The sequence below is a fragment of the Rattus norvegicus genome, chromosome 7 (assembly GCF_021556685.1).
Source record: "Rattus norvegicus strain SHRSP/BbbUtx chromosome 7, alternate assembly SHRSP_T2T, whole genome shotgun sequence".
In the NCBI taxonomy this organism is placed as follows: Eukaryota; Metazoa; Chordata; class Mammalia; order Rodentia; family Muridae; genus Rattus; species Rattus norvegicus.
Genome location: NC_141540.1, coordinates 138,545,600 through 138,566,721, shown reverse-complemented (window position 1 = coordinate 138,566,721; position 21,122 = coordinate 138,545,600). Strand labels below are relative to the sequence as shown.

Below are 21,122 nucleotides of genomic sequence, written 5' to 3'. Positions count from 1 at the left end.
TTACCGTGTAGCCCAGTCAAACCTCAAAGGATTGATCCCCCTGCCTCAGCCTTGGATTACAGGAGACGGCTGTTTGAAACTTCTTGAAAGCAGAAGCAGGCTCATAATCGGTCTCCTCCTCAGGCCCCAGCTGGTGACCTCTGGAGGGGGTTAGCACCTGCATTCGGAGCCGCCCCTCACACTGCTCTGCTTAGGCTCTGCTGCTTATGATCTAGCGCCCTCCACAAACCTCCCTCCGCCATGACAGCACTGGCCTGAGTGTCCAATCTCTTGCTGCTCCAGAATCTCCTAGCATCCCTAGGTTCAGTCAGATGCTCTGAAGAAGAGCCCTCTCTCTATGGCTCTCACAGGCCTTCGAGGCCCGACAAACATGACGTTTCTTCTCCTTGTTTATTCTTGTACTCTCCAGGGGCCCTCTTGCCTCCTCCGTCAGTCTCCACAAAGAATCAGGCTTTCTTCTTCCTGTGGCATGGCTACAGGGAGACTCTGAGCTGCAAGCTGGGGTGTAGGGGGCTCCTCGGCCTGGAACCCAAGACTTTGGCTTCCTGCTCCCCATCTGCTTTCCTCTTTTTTTTTTTTCCGGAGCGGGGGACCGAACCCAGGGCCTTGCGCTCGCTAGGCAAGCACTCTACCGCTGAGCTAAATCCCCAACCCCGGCTGCTTTCCTCTTGCACCTGAGGCCTGGCCTTCCTATAGCTTCCTTTCTAAGTAATATCCAGGGACCAGGAAACTAACCTAGGCTCAGGCTTCTTGTCATCTATGGGACAGATTGAGACTGCGATGTAAGGCCCAGAATCCCAGCATGTCCAGGGGCCCCAGGCTGGATAGAACCCTGTGGTGTTCGCGTCTAGTCTGGAGATTACTGGACTGTGATGTCCCCACAGGGACAGCATATGTGAGGCTCGCGGTTCTGGGTGAGACTGATACTCAGGTTCAGGAAGGGAACTTGGTGCATCCAGGTTCTCCACACTGAGTGAGCTGCTTAAGCCTGATTGCAATTGCTTCCCAAAAAAATGGTGGAGATGAGCTACAGACAGGCTCCTGAGGAGAGCCCCAAACCCAACCAAGAGCTGTGTAAAGGATCAAGTCCTGCGCAGTGTTCTTGGTCCCTCAGGTCAATTCTCTCCTACTTTTACATGTGATTTGACCCCAAGTGAGTGACAGCTAGAAATGTATCGAGGTCATTGAGAAGGGGGATCCCCTAATCCAGGCTTGTACTGAGGTACGGAGTAGCCCCTTTTTCTCTTCAGCTCAGCCTCATCAAGGTCCCAGGAGATGCCATTCCTCTTTGAGCAGGGAAATATTCCCAGTGTTTTGAACTCCATGGCACTTGGCAGAGAGCTAGGGAGTAAAGGGGGTCCTTCTAGAAAGTGCTTTTGGGTTCAGCCTCTTTGTCAGTATGCATGCACACACGTCCATGTGTCCCTTCTGGACCAGAGTTTCTGTCATAGGTCGCCACCACAAACTATCCCTTCCAGTCATCGTAACAAACCACAAGGCCCAAGGTTATTCATTTCCCTCCCATCCACAGAGTGCACAGCGCCCAAGTCTGTGGTTAGCAGGGGTGCGAGGCACGGAAGGTCTTACTATGAGGGGGAAGTGCAAGTGAATTCCCAGGATGCAGAGAATTCTGGGCCTAACAGGCTATTCAAGTTTGTTCTCTGGTGCTGTGGTAAGCGCCATGACCAAACATAAAAGCAATTTTGGGGAGGAGAGGGTTTATTAGGCTGAGGGTTCCATGTCAGGGGGGGGTGTCCATCCTTGAGGAAAGCCAGGGAAGTGATACGAGCAGGAACTGAAGTCAGGAACTGAAACAGAGACCGTGGAGGAGTGCTGCTTACCGGCTTGCTCTCTCCGGGCTTTCCCAGCCTGCTTTTCTGCACAACCCAGCACCCAGGGGTGGTGCTTCTCCCCTCCATCAATTAGAAATTAAAAACAAAAACAAAAGCAAAAACACCAGTCTGACAGAGGTAACTGTTCAGGTGCCTTCTTCCTAGGTATGTCAAGAGCACAGCCAAGATTAAAGGTTGTTACACAGAAGCTGGGCAGTGGTGCATGCCTTTAAACCCAGTCCTTGGGAAGCAGAAGGAGATGGGTCTCTGGGTCTCTGTGAGTCTGAGGCTAGCCTGGTCTAGTTCCGGGACAGCCAGAGCTACACAGAGAAACCCTGTCTCAAAAAAAAAAAAAAAAAAAAAAAAAAAAAAGAAAAGAAAAAAGTCAACGTAGAGAACGCCACTGCTTTTGGAACAACTGTTCCTTGGGGATCACAGACCTTGAGAGATATTTGAATCTTAGGCAGGAAGTCATGGGAGGATCATTGTGCGTGATTCATTAGTTCCCAAAAGGGCTTTAGAAGGTGTGACTGCAGATGATAGTGACTGATACACGCTACCATTGATACTGTAGGTAATTAATGGCACGCCGAGGCGTGGGATGCTGTGAGTAGGTGAGGGGTAAAGAGAGCAGGTCAGGATGAGCCCCACACGGATACAGGCTCAGGCAGACTTCCAAAGGCGGCTTTATGAATGGACAAGGCAGCACGTCGGTCCACAACTGTGTACCAAGGCATGGGTGCCCACGTAGACTGGGCCGTTGGCTTAAGTCTCTTCTGCCTGGAGCTGCCCACTAAGTACAGGACCAGAAAGCAGCATCCACCAGAAAGGAGCCTTCCGCACTTGGTCTGGTCCGAGGAGCATACCCACTGAATGCTGCCCTCCAGAAAGCTCCCAGATTCCTTGATCTTCCTGAGAGGGCCTTCAGTCCTTTGGCCCTGAGCTAGGATGGTGGGAGGGCGTGTTCACTGTGGGCAAGTGATATGAGAATTCGGATCTTCTGCTCCTCCCAGCCCACCTTGGTCTTTCCGTTGCCAGGCAGCCTACGCACGGTTCTATTGTAGTTTTGTGGATTCTGAGTGGGCTTAGGAGCCTGGGAGAAGTGACCATTTCCAAAGAAAGCATTCCAAGGCCCAGGTAATCTCAGAAAGAGGCCTGGGAGCTTAGTGGGCCTCTTTTCTTGGACATTCAAGATGGCAGAGACACAGAATGGGCAGCAAGGGGAGAGAGGGCCCTGTACTGGGGTCCTTGGGGCTTGCATTTCCAGGCTTTCACAGCTCCTACCACATCTCCCCTGACCTGCAGCCACAGCCCAGTCCTTTCCCGCTGAATTTCCTGAATGCTCCTCCAGGCCTGCTCTCCCCAGCTCTCTCCTGACCTCCCCAGCCACATGCTCCCACTTCTGGCCCGAGCACCTCCCAGCCTGCCTTTTCCCCCTCAGGCTGCTGGGAGCATGCTTTGGCTGCCCAGGGAAGATGGTATCTTCCACATCAGGGAGGGCTGAGGGCACTGCTGGGTGAGCTCGGGCCTCCTGAAGTTATTGCTGTGCACTGTGCCCAAGCAGCTGAGTCACTCAGTAGCTGGCTACAAACGGAGGAGTCTGGAGTGTCAGGGAGCCTGCCTCCCTCCGCTCTCCTCCCTTGCCTCACAGACACACCTTCACCTCTCTTTCTACAGATGGGACCCGGGTAAGCCTGGGTGCCTGCTGCCCTTGGTTCCCTGGCACAGGTACAAGTCAGACCTGGGAGAGACTGGTTGGTGGGGGGGGGGGGTGAGGATGAGGCGTGGGAAGTCTGGAAAAGGTGGCCCTGAGGTTTTGAGGTAGCTGGGCCAGAGAATTGGAAGGTGGGCATTGGAGGAAAGGGACAAAGTTGGGCCTCCAGATGAGTAAGAACAGGAGAGGCATTTTTGGGTCCAGCCTAGGAAGTACAACGGGAAAGGGAAAGCTAGACGCCATGCCTGTCTTCGTTTGGGTATAGTAAAACGGAAAGTAGGAATCTAACGTTGTGCTCGGACACCTCCCACCCCCACCCCAGTCAGGCCCCGCCCCAGTCAGACCCCGCCCCAGTCAGACCCCGCCCAGTCAGACCCCGCCCAGTCAGACCCTGCCCCAGTCAGATCCCGCCCCAGTCAGACCCCGCCCCAGTCAGACCCCACCACAGTCAGGCAGGCAGCAGGTGAGTTCTGTTCCTGTTTTCAAGTCGTTCATCCCCCATATGGGCCCTGCAGGGAGGAAAGGTGTCTCTCATTGACGAGATGACTTTCTCCTGGGTCCTCCCTGCTGGTCTGGGCCTTCTCTGCCGTCACTCACTCGTTCTTCCCGGGAGACTGGACTGCAGTGGACTAACTTCCTACTGCCAACCAGATTTAGAATGTACCCCATGGAGCGAGGTCTAGAATGGAGGACCTTAACTCCCAATGGAAGATACCCATGGAGGACCTTCTAAGTACTCTCTCTCAGCAGAGAGAACCGGAAGACCAGAGGATCCTCGCCTTAATCCCGCTGTCCCAAAGTTTAGGAAGACAAGGGCACACCAAAGAAGGGGGTGGTGCTGGTAGCGGCATGTGACCTCTGCTAAGTGAGAGGAACCTGAGTTCATCCTACTGCTCTTAATCGTTAATGAACCTCATCCCTGTGAAGCTCCGACCTAGGCCACTAAGGAGAAAGCAAGACTTCCCCTGTGGTTCTGATTACTGTCCCCCAGGTTGTGTTCTAAGTCGGGGTGATGAGCAGCAGCAAACCAGAGCCCAGCCTTTGGAGCTTATACTGGGCCTGCTGCCGCCGCTGGACTCTTATGGTGCTGTGAGCAGCCAACGTGGAGTCCAGGAGGAAGGTGTGTTGCACACTGGCCTGCGTCCAGCCGGGCTCTGAGCAGCAGATGGCATTTGGGAAGTAGAATACAGGAGTGCAGACAGCACTAGCAGGAGACATTGTGAGCCAAAGGCCAGGGGGGTAAAGGGTGCTGGCTTTGTTGTGGGATAAAAGGCGCTGTCTGAGTTGGTGACTTCGTTAGGTGGAGCAGACCAAGTTGAGGGCGGTGTCCATGAGGAAATGCTTAAAGGATGTTTCTCCGGAGAACTTTACCACTCCTGTACCCTGCCGTGGGGCTACCCTCTGGAGCCCCCCCCCCAAATGTTAATTCTCCCAGAAAGCGCTCTGTTCCCAGTGTCCCTCTGTTGAATGAAGGATGGTGGTGGCTGTTAGGCGGCTGCTCCTAGTTTGGTGAGACTGAAACCACAGGCCTCAGGTGTAGGAAAACCACTTTGTGTTCTCCTAAGCCCTGTGTCATCAAGGGAGTGACCTCAGGAAGCCAGTACACCAGAACTGGGGAAGGCTAAGGCCTCTCAAGGGCCAGGAATACGTCGCCGGTGGAGGCCCATACTCGAACGGAATGATTTCTTGGGTAGCCACAAGAACAGGGCCAAGGGCAGCAAATCCAGGTATTGTTTACTGTGGGTGGCATCTGGAAGCATAGTCGCCCTCTCAGAGTGCTTAGTAGCTGGAGGGCCACAGACGGCCTCGCTGGACACTTCTCTCATGGGACACCCCTTTGTGGCAATGTCCCACGAGCTCTTTCCTTGCCCAGTGGGAGCCCCTTCCAAAGGAGGCGATTTCCTGAGTGTTGGTGGTGAAACGGAACCTTGCGCTGGACAGGTCTAGACACCGTCTTCTCTCTGCCCCTTGCTGGGTGGCTCCAGGCTCTCACCCTGGCCCTCACTTGCCTCGTCTGGGATATCGGATAGCGGTAATTAGCACCCAAGGCAGGTGGACTGGGAGCCGAGAGGGTTTGTTGCACACACGCACCACAACTGTTAAGGTTACAACTTCTATGGCTGTGTCCAGACTTTCTCATTGGTGGTTTGCTGGGGACCTTACCATTCCCTACCAGACCCCAAGGAGAACTAATGTTAGGCTCTGTGAGGTGAAGGCCTCTGTGGGGAGTTTCCCCCTCTCTTGCATTCTGGTCCTTTCCCTTTGGTAGGACCACCCCCTACCCTGAAGCAGCCCCACCTCCCAGCATCCCAGCATCCCTGGCCGCTTAGCTTGGCTGCTGGCTATGCTGGCACAGCCCCTGGCCTGCTGGTGAGCTATAAATAGCTCCTGCACCCACGGTCTTGGCAAGGTGCTCCTGGCGTGGGTGCAGAGGACAGTGGAGAAGAGGCAGCTGAGCCTGCTGTCCTTGCCAGGTCCACAGCTGGCTGGAGTAAGAAGCAGAAGCCTGTACCACAATCTCATGGGCCTAGTGAGCTGAGGAGAACCTTGAGAACAGGGTTCAGTAGGCCCTACATGGGCAGCCAGGGCTGATTGTGAGCTCTGGGCACTATGTCTGGAACCCAGGATCGGAACGGTACAGAGAATGGGAACACGAGTGGCCACTGAGGGTGTGTGAGGCCCATGAACTCGGGGGCCGAGGCGAGTAGGCCTGCCTGATCGCTCCTGCCCTAAGCCGGGCTGACCATATCCCTAGAAGGACAAAGGCAAGGAGGGTATAGAGCCTAGAACTACGCCACCATTTCATTAAATCTTGAAACTTTAGCCCCAAGCCTGTAGACAAGCATTCTGGAGGAAGACACCATGCTTCCAGTCAGACGGCTCCCTTCTAGCCATTAGCAGACAGAAGGGGACGTGTCTGTGGTCTATGGACCTCCTTTTTCACAGGTAGAGTGGAATCCAGTTCCCGCCTGTAGCTCGCCAACTGGCCTAAGGGAGGAAGAGACTCCCCGAGGGTATTTTGACTGAGGTTGAATCAGCCCCAGAGGATTCAGTAGTCTGTGACCAAGTTCCTACAGACTACTTCCACCTGACTCTGCTGTCTGTCCCCAGGCTGCCCTGCCCTCCAGCCAGACACACCAGGCTCTCAGCCCCAGCCCATGGACCTGCGAGTGGGCCAAAGGCCCACAGTGGAGCCGCCACCAGAGCCTGCACTGCTGACCCTGCAGCACCCCCAGCGCCTGCACCGCCATCTCTTCCTAGCAGGCTTGCAACAGCAACAGCGCTCAGCTGAGCCCATGAGGGTAAAGACAGAACTCCACTGACACACCCCAGCCTCCCTAGACCTTAGCTCTGTCCTTTACTCCTGCCCCTCCTAAGCTGCCAGCTCTGTCCACAGCTCTCCATGGACCCACCGCTGCCGGAGCTGCAGGGGGCACAGCAGGAGCAAGAACTTCGGCAACTTCTCAATAAAGACAAGAGCAAGCGAAGTAAGAAGAAGGGGCTCATCTCCCCTCTTCTCTGCCTGGGCATCTGGGAGGGATGAGTGGGAAGGGCACCATTTACTTGGATGCCCTCTGTTGACTCTGCCTCTGAACAGAGGTAGGTGTGGGAGTGTCTAGAGGCTTCACAGAAGGGATGGGGCCTCAGGGTTAGCTAGCTCTCTTGCCTGAGGAGTCCCTGAGACATAGTGTACTGAAAATGTGGCCCTGGCAATTTGCAGAGAATGTACCCAAGAGGCTTTCTATCCACCCGTTGCTAGCCTTCCCATTTCTCTGCTCCACAGGTGCCGTAGCCAGCAGTGTGGTCAAGCAGAAACTGGCTGAAGTGATCCTGAAGAAACAGCAGGCAGCCCTTGAGAGAACAGTCCATCCCAGCAGCCCCAGTATCCCCTACAGGTAGCTCACTGTCCCTCAGGTCCTTTTTGTACCCCCTCTTCCCTACATACTCACCTGTGGGTGTGTACTTGTGGGTATGCACCTGTGGGTATGCACCTGTGAGTGTGCACCTGCGGGTGTGCACCTGTGGGTATGCACCTGTGGGTGTGCCCCTGTGAGTGTGTACCTGTGAGTGTGTACTTGTGAATGTGCACCTGTGGGTATGCACCTGTGGGTGTGCACCTGTGAGTGTGCATATGGCCCCTCTCCTCCTCCATGCCCATCACCTTTTTCTTACTCTGTGCCTGAATATAATCTCTCCAATCCCCCTCAACCCATACCTGCCCTCCTCTCCCCTTCAGTTTTCTCCCTACATCTCACCTGAAGCCCTTCACATGCACAGAAACTCTGGTTCCTAAAAAGGTTCCTGGCACAGGTGGCACTGAGTCTCCCAGGAGCCCTAAGCTCCAAGGCTTGGGCTTAATACCTTTAGCATGGTGACCCACTACTGCCACCTGGAGATGAGTCCTGTCATGCTGGCTCCACACTGCCCAGCTCTGTTAGTGGCAGGCAGGCTTAGGAAAGCACCTGTGCGGAGAGAAATTGCAGGGCCTCGGGCATCCTAGGCTTCTGAAGTAGCCTTGACACTCACCCCACAGAACTCTTGAGCCCTTGGACACAGAGGGTGCTGCCCGCTCCGTGCTTAGCAGCTTCCTGCCTCCTGTTCCCAGCCTGCCCACTGAACCCCCGGAACATTTTCCCCTGCGTAAAACAGGTGAGCTGGGCAGATAGAGACCTCAGAGGGGCTTAAACAAAGGGCTTCAGATTTAGATCAGGAGTATGGGGTTGGGGGTTTGGGACAGTTGGCACACTGCTTGTTACACACACACACACACACACACACACACACACACACACACACACACACACACACTGGCTTTGCCTTTTCTCTCTCTAACCCATAGAGAAAGGGTGTTAAAGGGCACAGAAGAGGCCCGGCATGGTAGTGCAGCACTCAGTAGGCAGAGGCAGGTGGAGCTCTGTGAGTTTGAGGTCATCCTGGTCTACATCGTGAGACTGCCTCAAAAACGGAAAGAGAGAGTAGAGGGAGAGGTAGAGAAGGGTGGCTGGCCTATCGTCAGAGTGACACTAGTCCCTCCCCCCCCCCCCCGCATCCTCCTCCCCCCCCCCCCCCCGCGCTCCGCACTCTCTCCCCCTCCCCCGAAGTGTCTGAGCCGAACCTGAAGCTGCGCTACAAACCCAAGAAATCCCTGGAGAGGCGTAAGAATCCCCTGCTCAGGAAGGAGAGCGCCCCACCCAGTCTTCGGAGGAGGCCTGCTGAGACTCTTGGAGGTAAGAGCCCAGCGAGGGGCTCAGGAGTCCCCTCCACGCTGTGGTCCCTTCTTCTGGCCGGGTTCCTCCCACGTGGGATTGCTGACTTTGTACCTGGGGCGTCTCACACACCTGTTTGCGGGAGGGCGAGTTGAGGCGAAAACCTAACCCTGCGGAGTCTCCAGAGTTAACATTTGCTGGGGAAGTGAGAGCTGCATGAAATGACTTCGCAGAGGTGCTGTGCTGGTCCGCAGCTTTCTAGACCCCCAGAAAGAAGGCAGTAATACACACAGAAGGAAAGGAGCTGTAACTCGGAGTCCTGCCCAGGGCCGGCCATTCCTGACCCCTGACCGTGCCTTCCTTTTTCCTCTGCCCTCAGATTCCTCCCCCAGTAGTAGCAGCACACCTGCGTCAGGGTGCAGCTCCCCCAATGACAGCGAGCATGGCCCTAACCCTGCCCTGGGCTCAGAGGTAAGGCCTTGTTGGGCACTGGGCTCTCTTGGGGCAGTTCTGAGTCTCAGCCTCCCTCCCCCGCCCCCAACCCCCCCCCCCCCCGCAAGTGGCCTGGCTGGCCTGAGGCTTCAGGGGCTGGACAGTCTCTAGCAGGACCTCTTGGGTGTTCTGGGGACGGCATACCAGAGGTAGAGTTCCAGGACTGGTGACCCGTCACCCTGCTCCCCATGGCAGGCGCTCTTGGGCCAGCGGCTGCGGCTGCAGGAGACTTCTTTGGCCCCGTTCGCTTTGCCGACAGTGTCCTTGCTGCCCGCAATCACACTGGGGCTGCCTGCCCCTGCCAGGGTGAGTGGCTGGGGCACCCTGCCCCCGCTCCGTGCTTCTTGGCCTCTTTCCTGCCTGTGTCCTGTTACCTCACCTTCATCTTCCTCTCCCGGAATCCTCTCCAACTCTGACTTTACCTTTCTTTCAGGCTGATGGTGACCGCAGGACCCATTCAACTTTGGGCCCTCGGGGTCCTGTCCTAGGGAACCCCCATGCTCCCCTCTTCCTGCACCATGGTTTGGAGCCAGAGGCTGGGGGCACCTTACCCTCTCGCCTGCAGCCCATTCTCCTGCTGGATCCCTCAGTCTCTCATGCCCCACTGTGGACTGGTGAGTCTTGCTGCTTCTCTCAGAATGGGCAGGATTTATGCACCCCACAAAGGGCCGAGCTCTGGGAAAACCCCATCTTCCAATCCCTCACTGTCTATATCTCCTTGCCAAGTCTTGCCTCCACTTGATGCCCTGTCTCCTTCCGTGGCTCCCAGGGTTCCTTCCTTACATCTATTTCATTCTTTCCAGTGCCCGGGCTCGGGCCCTTGCCCTTCCACTTTGCCCAGCCCTTACTGACCACCGAGCGGCTCTCTGGGTCAGGCCTCCATCGGCCACTTAACCGGACCCGCTCAGAGCCCCTGCCCCCCAGCGCCACTGCCTCCCCTCTGCTGGGCCCCCTCCAGCCCCGCCAGGATCGGCTCAAACCTCATGTCCAGCTGATCAAGGTGAGGGGAACCGGATCTGGGTGGCGCTAAGGCATGCCTAACTGAGCCCCCTGTGGACTGAAAGAAGAGTACTTAGGCAGAAGAAGGGCCTGGAGGGCTAGAGAAATGGCTGCCAGAGACCTAGCGAGGTGAATGTAGCCTTTTCCAACCCTCTATCTGCCACCCACACTCCTCTCTATCCCCCTTCTCAGACAGCCATCTCCCCTCCCCAGAGGCCTGCCAAGCCCAGTGAGAAGCCCCGACTGCGGCAGATACCCTCGGCTGAGGACCTAGAGACAGATGGTGGGGGAGTGGGACCTATGGCGAATGATGGCCTGGAACATAGGGAGTCAGGCCGTGGGCCGCCTGAGGGCAGAGGGGCCGTTTCTCTGCAGCAACACCAACAGGTATGGCTGTGCCCAAAGACCCTGAAGAGTGTTCAGTCAGAAGGCTTGGGGCTTGGCATAGGATGGGGAAGGAAAGGGGATAGGAAATCAAGACCCACGCCAAGATGCTGATGCGCATGCGCGCGTGCACGTGCGAGCATGCATAGGCCTGTACTCCAGCAGCCCGCCTGTTTTCTCAAGTAGACCCTGTACCTGCTTCTTGGCCTTTCACAAACCACACATACTCCGTCTTCACACTTCTTTCTGCAGCTGGCTCTCTTGTATCCAAAGGTCGCTGGGGCAAGACGTGGGAGAGCAGCAGGTCCCTTGCCTTAGATTAATAGTATGGGGGTCGAGGCAGTGTTCATTTGCCCGACCACTGCAGCAGAGCTAGACACGAAAGATGCCTTGAAAGGCAGATAGTGGTCACCTTGAAGCTCTGAAGACTGAAAGGGTGAAAGCGAGGTGTGTGTTGGGCGGGGGAGGGGATATGTTCTGGGGGCTGTGAAGGAAGGAGCATCTGTAACAGGCCTCTTCTCAAAGGTCCCTTTTACAAGGATAGCATACCTTTTCAGTGAAGACTTACCTAATCATATTGTGTGACTTGATTCCCCCTTGCAAATTCATAGAGGCTTGGGACTCTATGAATTGGGAAATGCAATGGGATTCCACCAGCGGCAGCACTCGGTGGTGACCGTCTGCGCACGCATTTAGCGTCTCAGGCAGTCGCTTGTGGTTAGTGGCATAGTCCTATAAGAGGTGATCTCTGACAGTAGACTCTGGGCCCAAGAAGTTCTTGTGAGGTCGGAGCCTCAGTCTGAGTACGAGGCTTCAGGAAGGTCAAAGAACTCACTTCTGGAATTTCTCTAGAAAAGGAGTCTATCCGAGGGTCCCTACACCTTGGGTAAAAGCAGGTGGCCAAATCTGAGAAAATGGAGCCTGTGGTCATGTTTCCTTCAGGTGCCACTCTGGGAGCAGCAGCATCTTGCTGGGCGGCTCTCCCAGGGAGGCCCCGGGGACTCTGTGCTGCTACCTCTGGCCCAGATTGGACACCGGCCCCTGTCCAGAACCCAGTCTTCCCCAGCCGCACCTGTCTCCCTGCTGAGCCCAGAGCCCACCTGTCAGACCCAAGTCCTCAACAGCTCAGAGGCACCTGCCACAGGTAAGACCAGAGGGGGACTTCGAGGGAGGCAGAAAGAGAAGGAGGTGACCGGGGCTGGAGTCCATGTCTGTGAACTGCCTTTCGGGACAGTTCCAGGGGCCGCAGAGCATGAATTCCATCTTGTTTGAACTCTATGGGGCCCATGAAGCCTGCAGATCCATCAGGATTTAAGAAACCTAAGTTGACAGTGACTAGCTTTTCGTTAAAGGACAAAGCGGGCAGTCGGGGCCAGGATAGGAATTTGAGTCCCCCACCGCGACCAGCCCTTTTAAAACAAAAGCAAACACAAAAGCAAAAGCCAAGAAAAACCAAGAACGTTACTTACTACTGCTGTGCTTGTCAGAGGAGCTCAAGAGTATGTCAAACATTGGAGAAATACAAGAAAATAATAATAATTAATAATAATATAATAAATATTATATTATAAATAATAAAAGAATAAGGGAACCACCAAGTATCTCACTGCCCTAAACTCTGTACTTCTTTCTCGGTTTTAGCTAGCCATCGTGCCGGCCTAACGTCACAGACAGGAAGCTGTATTTTGCACCCGGCTGGACTGAATTTTTTTCGATTGATTTAATTTTTTTTTTAATAGTGCTAGGAATCAGACTTAGAGTATTGTTTACGCTGGGCAACTGTTTGGTCTCCAGGCTGCTATTACCAGCTGTGTCCTCTGTCTTATCAGACGGCATCTTACTACAAAAATTCTTGAACCCTTAAAACCGAGATTCTCGAATTTTATCTTTTCTTCTTCTTCTTTTTTTTTTTTAAGTTTAGCTTTTTAAGACAGGCCAGCCCTCCCAGGCCAGCTTTGAACTTGTAGCCGTTTTTCTCATAGATTCCCAAGTGCTAGGGTCACGGGGATAAAGTCACCACGCCCAACTCAGTATTAACTTTAATTCTTTTTTTTTTCTTCTTTCTTTTCTTTTCTTTTTTTTTTTTTTTTTTTTTTTGGAGCTGGGGACCGAACCCAGGGCCTTGCGCTCGCTAGGCAAGCGCTCTACCGCTGAGCTAAATCCCCAACCCCTAACTTTAATTCTTAAACACCCTAATAGTTGGGTGTTTAAACATTTTTGGTTTTAATTTTAATTTCTTTCTCTTGTTTTTGTTCTTTGTTGTTATTAGTTTTTCTTGGTTTTGTTTGTTTGGTTTTTTAGGTTTTTTTTTCTGTTGTTGTTGTTGTTGTTTTGGCTTAACAAGACAGGCTTTTTCTATGTAGCCCTGGCTGTCCTTAGAACTCCCTCTGTAGACCAGGGTGGCTTCAAACTCACAGAGTTTGCCTCTGCTTCTGGAGTGCTGTGATCCAAGGCATGACTCACTAGGCTTTAGTTTTAATTTTTTTCATTTGTTTTTGAGATAGACTCTCATTATGAGGTCCTGGCTGGCCTGCAACTTTCGAGCCTGTGATCCACCCACCTTTCCCTCCCAAGTGCTGGGATCAAAGGTGTGAACCACCACACTCGGTCTTTAAGTTTTTACTTTGGCCTGGGGTTATCTCTCCCGGGTCACTTAAGGAGTAGAATTTCTGGGTCAAACAGTGTGAGCATTCTGAAAGTCTCTGAGACGAAAACTCAATCCCACCTATGTCTCTTCTCTCCATAGACACAGACCCTTCCAGCAGCAATGTGTGTGTATAAGGTCGGGTTCTGGAGACTTCCCTTGGGGCAGACTGAAATACAGTTCCTAAGTACCCCAAAGGGTTAATTCTGGGACCTCAACACAATCTTGTAAACCTATGAAAACCACAGATGCTCAAATTCCCCATGTAAAGCACCACAGTGCTTGCGTTTAACCTATGCATATCTTCCCACATATTTAAATCATGTCTGTTTTGCTTTTAATACCTAATACGATGTGGATGCTATGCAAATCGTTTTCATGCTGTTTGCATATTGTTTTCAAGGTAAAATAGTTTTCTGAGTGTTTTCCAGTGCATTTGGGAGACTGACCACGTGGCCAGCGACTGTGGGATTCCTTCTCCCAGTCTTTAGGTTGCCCTGGAATTGTTTTTTCTCTCCGTGTTGGGAGCCCCTGGCTTTGTGACACCCAGAGGGAGATGTGTAGTAATAAATATTTAAAATTCCCAATGCGGGGGTTTCTCCCCGCCTTTGGCCATCTATGTTCCCGGATGAAAGACACAGACACAGCCTTTATATTTTAATATGTCTTAGTCAGCACAATAACTGAGTATCCATGTTGTTAGAATCCATTTTCCTACCGATAACTCCGAGTTACTACTCTTAACCCAGTTGGGTAGCCCTCTGGGCCACATTTCCTTGGCCCTCACCCTATGGTGACTCTCCTTACCCCTCCTGTGCGGTCTTCTTCCGAGGCTGCTCCTAGCAATCTCTCAAAGCCCACGAAAACTCTTTGTCTCTTCTCCCCAGCTATTGGCTGCTGACGTCTTTATTTACCAATCAGAATTAACTGGGGGGCGGGGTCCCTCAGTGTCTTATAAGTGAGCTCTCTTTGAGGTAAGCAGGCCAACCCACTACAGAGATGTCCTGTGTTAAGTCTCTCTGGGTTTAGGGCATGAACTCTCAAAGGCATAGGAGGTGCATTGGGCCTTGTGAGGAGTAAGAGTACCCAGAAGGCAATGTGCAGCGGCCGTGCGGCAGGCACTGGCCTGGTGTGGATATCAGGTTATCAGAAGCATTTAGGCCTGTGCATAGGGAAACATAGCTCTTCACAGAAGGGTTGGAAAGGAAACGCAGACGTTCACGCGCCTGGAAAAGGCAGCAAAGGAGGTACGCATGTCTGGCTCCCCGGCTGTGGGCTGGTCTCCATCTGTAGCCACCGGGGAGGTCTCCCTGGCGTTCCAGCCCTGGCGTCTGCTTCTTGCAGGGCTGGTCTATGACTCGGTGATGCTGAAACACCAATGTTCCTGTGGAGACAACAGCAAGCATCCCGAGCACGCAGGCCGCATCCAGAGCATCTGGTCCCGGCTGCAGGAACGGGGTCTCCGCAGCCAGTGTGAGGTGAGGAGGTGGGACTATGCAAAATAGGCTGTGGGACGCCTTAGGGCCAGCAAGGGATGGGAGAGTGGGCGATCTGGTGGTGGCCTGGGCATGGGTGAGCAAGCCTTAGGAGCTCTGTGGGCCCTTTCTCAGTGTCTCCGAGGCCGAAAGGCTTCCCTAGAAGAGCTGCAGTCAGTCCACTCTGAAAGGCACGTGCTCCTCTACGGCACAAACCCACTCAGCCGCCTCAAACTGGATAACGGGAAGCTTACAGGTAGGGAAGGGAGACAGATGACATCTGACCCTGAGTCGCCCCAAACTTGCCCATCTCTCCCACTTGTGTGCTCTTGGCCCAGCTGAACCCCTTCAGCTTCCTGGATATTCCCATGCCGGTTGCCGTATCCCCTTGCCCGCAATCCCCGTACCCCCTGTCATCACCCGTCCGCGGTCCATACCTCCATAGTCCTCCCCGTCCCCGTTGCCCACCTCCACCTCCACATCTCCCCGTACTGCCTCTCCCTGCATAGCTATTTATCTTAGAGCATCCGTGTTCCTTACTCACGTGACCTGGGCTTTTCCCCACAGGACTCCTGGCCCAGCGGACGTTTGTGATGCTACCCTGTGGCGGGGTTGGGGTAAGTATGCCTAGAGATCTCGAGTGGGCATTGCCAAGGCCTTTCAGCCTTCGTTCGGTTCTCTCGGCCCATTGCCACCCCTCTGCCACCTGAAACTTGTGGTTCTGCCAGAGTCGGGAAGGCAGGGCCTTTCCCTTTCTGGTCTTCTATCTGGAAGCACCTTGTGATAGGTGTGTCCCAGTACCATAAGTGTCCCATGAGTGTGGAGCCCAGGGCCTCTCAGTTAGAAAGTATTTGGTAGGTGTTGAGTGAGGCTCGAGGTAGGGTCATACTGAGGCTAGACACTGCCCCTTTGATAGACCCCAGGGGTCAAGCATTGGCCATTCCACACTGGCTCTCAGAGTTGGCAGCTCTGCCTGCCCAGGAGTGGGCCTCTCTCAGAGACTCGAGGTGTGCCTTACTCGACCTCCAGACCTCGTGTGGAGCTGTGGGGTACCTCCCATGTACTTAGAGGTGTAGGACCTCCCGATCCAGGACACGGATTTCCAACCCTCTAGCTTTGCTTGCCTCCGCATCGCCTGCTGGGGGGTCTTTCTGCTGCCTCTGACATGGCTCTCCCGTCGTTGTGGTGCCAGGCTAGGTGTGTGGCAGTGAGGTGGAGGCCGAGCCCAGGAGAGCAAGCGGGAGCTGTTAAGGGGACTGTTGGGGAGCCAGCCAGTGCCCTGTTCACAACTCCCCATTTCTTGCCACTTTCTGGTTTTTCCAACTGTTGTTGCTTCTGTTTTCTCCTCCCTCCTCTCCCTTTCTGTCCTTTCTCTCTCTCTCTCTCCAGCCTCTTGCGACTCTTTCTGCCTTCCTCGCCTCTCTCCGTCCGCCTCGCCCTTCCCATCTCCCCATCATGCCCCCCGGCCCCTCCCTAGCCTTGAGGCCCAGGGACTGGGTTTGGGGGGCCTCCCAGCCTGGGCTAGGGGCCCCGTGTGGAAGACAGTGGTGCAGACGGCCCCTCCAGCTCCGACCGTCCCGCAGGGTCAGCAGAGTCAGCTGGGGCTTAAAACCCCTCCCGGCCCAAACCCCAATCCCGCCCAGGTAACGCCATGCCCCCTCCCCTGACTGGGGAGGCAGAGTGCTGGCCACACACGAGCTGGTGCTGGGACTTACACTGGGAAGAAGTTCTCCCGGGACTGGGGGACACAGGAGGCCTTGCCTTTGGGCGGTGGGGCACTGGGGAGGCAGCTTTGTCTGCCCAGCTCCCTGCCCCTGGGGTCCTGGCCATGGGGTGGGTACTGCCTCACTGGACCCCGGCACCTACGGAAAGCACAGGATGATGCAGTCCTGACCCTGGCCCCCACAGGTAGATACTGACACCATCTGGAATGAGCTGCATTCCTCCAATGCAGCCCGCTGGGCTGCAGGCAGCGTCACCGACCTTGCCTTCAAAGTCGCTTCCCGAGAGCTAAAGGTAAGAACTTTAGATGAAAGGCCGGTAAGCTAAATCGTTGGTGCCGGGGTGATGGAAGTGAGTCCACACTCCAAGCGTTCGACTTCCCATTGCTTGTGGGTGTTGCCTCTGGGTTTTGAAAGGGAAATCGGGGCTGGAAGCAAGGTAAGGCAGTTGGTCATCCTGATTTGAAAATCCCAGCCCTACCGCGTACAGCCACAGAACTTGGGTTGTTTAATTCACTAAGCTTTGCTTTCTTGTCTGTCAACTGGGGAGGGTGATGATGTCTTGTGCTCTAGGGATGCCGCGAGGAGCAAATGGAGTATCAGTGATGTACTGGGCACAGGACCAGGCACGTGGTTTTCTCTAGTAGTTAATAGGTGTCACTGTGATGACAGCCAGGAGCTACCAGGGAGGGGTGCTGTGCTCAAGTGCAGCCCATAAGTGATGACAGCAGTGTGGAGGAGAGGTCTGGATGTCTCAATGGTGCACGCTGCTGCCCCACCCCTGCCTTTTAATCCTTAGAGAAGGCCGCTGGGATGGAAAGCAGGCTCTCGGGCAGATGAGGACTGAGAGACGGCTACTGAACTGATAAATGCTTCTCCTCCCCTTTCAGAATGGCTTTGCTGTGGTGCGGCCTCCAGGACACCATGCAGATCATTCTACAGCCATGTAAGCCATTAGCGGGGTGGACCTATGTGGCGTGAGGTGGAGGCAGCCCTCCGAAGCCCTCCTGGAGGCGGAGTAGCAGGAGGATGGGCTGGCAGGACCCTCTCTCCTTCCTCCAGGGGCTTTTGCTTCTTCAACTCTGTGGCCATCGCCTGCCGACAGCTGCAGCAACACGGCAAAGCCAGCAAGATCCTCATTGTCGACTGGGTAGGTCCTGGCTGCTCTAACATCAGAGCCAAACTTGATGAACCCTGAGAACCCTGCAGAACCCTGAGCCTGCCATTGACGATGTGGCTGCATGTCTGAGTTTGGCATTAGCCTCTGCCTTACTAAAATCTGGGTGAACGCAGCACCCAAATCATAGAACTGCCGGGAGGCAGGTGTGTGCACTGTACACTCCTGTGGGGGGTGGGAGTTCGTTTACTGTCTTTAACCTCTGTTGGCTTCTTTTGGGTAGGGCAAGCCATTTCCCCTCCACAGAGTAGGCCCCGCAGTAATATCTAAGACCAGTAGGTCATCAGTCACATCCAGACACCAACAGTAGCCCATTCACAGCCCTGACTGTAGCCCATTTCACAGATGAGGAACGCACCTACAGAGATCGCTACGGCAACTAGTCACTCACCTCGTGAGATGGGAGACCCAAGATGGGAGGGCTGGTCATTTAGCTCTGGGGCCCATGGCTCTAACCACCAAGCTGGGTGTCATCTGCACGGACAGATGTGAAAGGGACATTTATAAATAGATGCTGAGAGCCCTAGGGGGGTTTTTCACTTTTGGACCTATGTGTGGTCTGCTGAGTTGAGGGCAGGCAGCACCCAGTACTTCCTAAAGGACTGCGTCTGGGTCCCTTTAAGCTTGATCACTGCCTCATGTCTGTGCAAGACCCAGTGAGAAGACTGTGTCCATACAGAGGTAATTTATACCGCCGCCCCCTCCCCATACACGCACATATACACACGCCTATGGAGAGAGAGTGTCTTTGCTAGGTATGTTCGCACAAGCCTTTAATTCCCAGTACCTTGGAGTCAGACAGGTGGGTCTCTGTGAGCTCAAATCCAGCCTGGTCTACATAATGAGTCCAGGCCACTCTGGTCTACATGGTGAGTCCCTGGCCAGCCTACGTAGTGAGACCCTGTCACAGGATAGGAAGTATCGTTCCATATGTAGATGGGGGAACCACTGCCGGACATTACCTGGGGCAACTCAAGTCATGTGAGCCCAGACACTGTAGTTTCCTGACCCCACCAGTCTAGAGTCTCAGTGCTCAGCGTGGTTACTGACCTTGAAATCCTTCCAGCATGGCCTTACCTTCATCTTTCTGCTTCTGGATTTACCCTTCCCCACTGCCCTCTGTACTGTACAGGATGTTCACCATGGCAACGGCACACAGCAGACTTTCTATCAGGACCCCAGGGTGCTCTACATATCCCTTCATCGCCATGACGATGGCAACTTCTTCCCGGGCAGTGGGGCCGTGGATGAGGTAAGTGCCTGTTGTGTCCGTATCTTCCGGTCCATTGACTTTCACCCTGGACTCTCTCTGCCCGTCCTGTGTGACCCTGAGCAAGTGGCATCTCCTTTCTGAGCCCCAGCCTCCCTATCTGGAAAGTGAAGAAGTTAGATGAGCTTGGGACTCCGTCCTCCTCACGTCTGCCTTGCGTCCCATTTTCTAGGTGGGAACCGGCAGTGGCGAGGGCTTCAACGTCAATGTGGCTTGGGCTGGGGGCTTGGATCCACCCATGGGGGATCCTGAGTACCTGGCTGCTTTCAGGTAAGTCCTCTGGGGTCTAGAGGAAGCCAGTCCAGCAAGACTACCTCTCCTCCCTTTCCCACAGCCCTCCGTTGGAAGCGATCAGCTGGGTTGCCAGCCTGTTCCCGTTTGGTTACTAGACATTATAGGCAAGCTCCAATTTAAAAAAAGGGGGTAGGGGGACACAGTCAAACATGGTGGCACATGCCGGTAATCCAAGGGAGGCAGAGGCAGGCAGATCGCTGAGTTTGTGACCAGCTTGTCTACATAATGCATTTCCAGATAGCCAGGGTGACACCCAGAAACCCTGTCTTGAAAAACAAAGAAAACAAAAATACAAAACCAAAAACAACAGCCAAAAGGTGTGTGTTTGGAGGGACAAGAACGAGAGAGTCAGAGTCATACGTCTTGAGGACCTTTGTGCAGATCACAACTGCCACATTTAGTCAAAGAGGGCTGCCTGGAGCCGATGGGTCACCGGCGAGAGCAGACACTTGATGTCCTCCAATGCTGTCCACATGGAGGATGGGTTTACTTTAGGAAACTGCCCTGGAAAGAGCTTTGAGCTCTCGAAAGGAGCCCTTGTCTCCTTCACCCCAGGTCCCCGCATCTGTTTAGGAAAGCGGAACCCTAGAATTAGATGTTAGTCCTTTTCTGGAGGTTCTCTCCGTGAACATTAACTCTGCAGGAGCCCCGAGTGGGACTTCATGGCATCTGTGCTGGGCTTAAATGACAAAATGGACACCAGTGTTGGGGTCAGGGGCAGACAGGGAGGAAGAGGAAGGATAGAGTTTGGCAGCTCCAGACCAGAGGGTCTAGTCCCCCTTGATTGCTCTCAGGCAGCAAGTTGCCCAGGACAGCTCTACTGTGTGCTCAGTTCCAGCCAAAGTGCTGGCTGTTTTCAGTCCCCAGGGCTGAGTGAACAGAGCAGGCCCTGTCCGTGTAGCTGGCTGTGCGAAGCACACACTGTGCTTGCAACCACACTTCTTTGTCCTTGATGTCTCTGCTTCGTCCTGCCTGTTGCTGGTTAAATTCTCCGTATGGCTGAGTCCAAGGCTGGGGAAGCAGAGCCACAGGCAGGGTGAAGGAAATCAGAGACACTGTGCTTCTTGGTGTCCTACGGGCCGGAGTCCTCAGCAAAGTTGGCAGGAGGGGCTAGCATGGGCTAGCCTGCACCATGGGTTGGGCCGGGTTGATGACGCCTCTCCCTGCAACTTTAGGATAGTGGTGATGCCCATTGCCCGCGAGTTTGCTCCAGACCTGGTCCTGGTGTCCGCTGGGTTTGACGCTGCAGAGGGTCATCCAGCCCCGCTGGGCGGCTACCATGTTTCTGCCAAATGTAAGGGGGGCCTCAGCTGTGGGGCAATTGTGAGGGATAAACCAGGCCGGGTGGGGGACAGGAATGCACTGCCAAAATGCAAGGGGCAGGAGGCAGTGGCCGAGGTCCGGGGCTACATGTTGTAAGGTATGGAGCAGTGCTGGAGGCTACCACAGCCTCATGGCCCAGACCTGCTTCTCAGAATCAGGTCATAGGTCAGACCCCTGGAGACTTAGGTCTGCCAGATGGAAGCCCAGTGGTAGAAGCCCAGTCTCCAGACTGAGCTTCCGAGGGAGGAAGTTAGAAGATTGACGTTGTTCCCAGAATGGATCTGTTGGTGCAGTCCACCATGCCCCAGGGCCTGGGGACAAAGAGGTAGTTGTGGGTCCAGTGAGAGAGACTTGGGCTGACGGCGGTGATGCTGGGATTCAAGTCTCAGCCCTGCCGCCTTCTGGCTGTGGGACCTTGCATGGAAGATCCTGAGCTGCTCAAAGCATAGGATGAAGCATACGGATGGGTTTGGCATGGGGATCTAGTCTTTGAGACACTGTCCATAAAGGAAGTTGCAAAAGGGAAATGGTAGAGGTGGGAAATGGGTCCGCCTCTCCTCCAGCCCCCTACTCTCCCTCACCTCAACCGT

At 54.4% G+C, this 21,122-nt stretch overlaps 1 protein-coding gene across 16 annotated transcripts in view; it reads left to right on the top strand.

Moving 5' to 3' along the window:
• Hdac7 (histone deacetylase 7) overlaps nt 1-21,122 on the top strand; it is a 38,102-nt gene that overhangs the window by 13,541 nt on the left and 3,439 nt on the right. For 2 of the 16 annotated variants that reach the window (XM_087559300.1, XM_087559302.1), the window contains 20 exons: nt 6,658-6,848; nt 6,944-7,034; nt 7,331-7,442; nt 8,081-8,196; nt 8,649-8,774; nt 9,133-9,224; nt 9,441-9,551; nt 9,679-9,859; nt 10,049-10,245; nt 10,458-10,631; nt 11,571-11,772; nt 14,617-14,750; nt 14,883-15,003; nt 15,315-15,364; nt 16,656-16,763; nt 17,359-17,414; nt 17,531-17,618; nt 18,778-18,897; nt 19,088-19,185; nt 20,385-20,503. In XM_087559300.1, coding sequence (XP_087415426.1) covers nt 6,658-6,848; nt 6,944-7,034; nt 7,331-7,442; nt 8,081-8,196; nt 8,649-8,774; nt 9,133-9,224; nt 9,441-9,551; nt 9,679-9,859; nt 10,049-10,245; nt 10,458-10,631; nt 11,571-11,772; nt 14,617-14,750; nt 14,883-15,003; nt 15,315-15,364; nt 16,656-16,763; nt 17,359-17,414; nt 17,531-17,618; nt 18,778-18,897; nt 19,088-19,185; nt 20,385-20,503 — 2,487 coding nt within the window. 16 annotated transcript variants of the gene reach the window in all.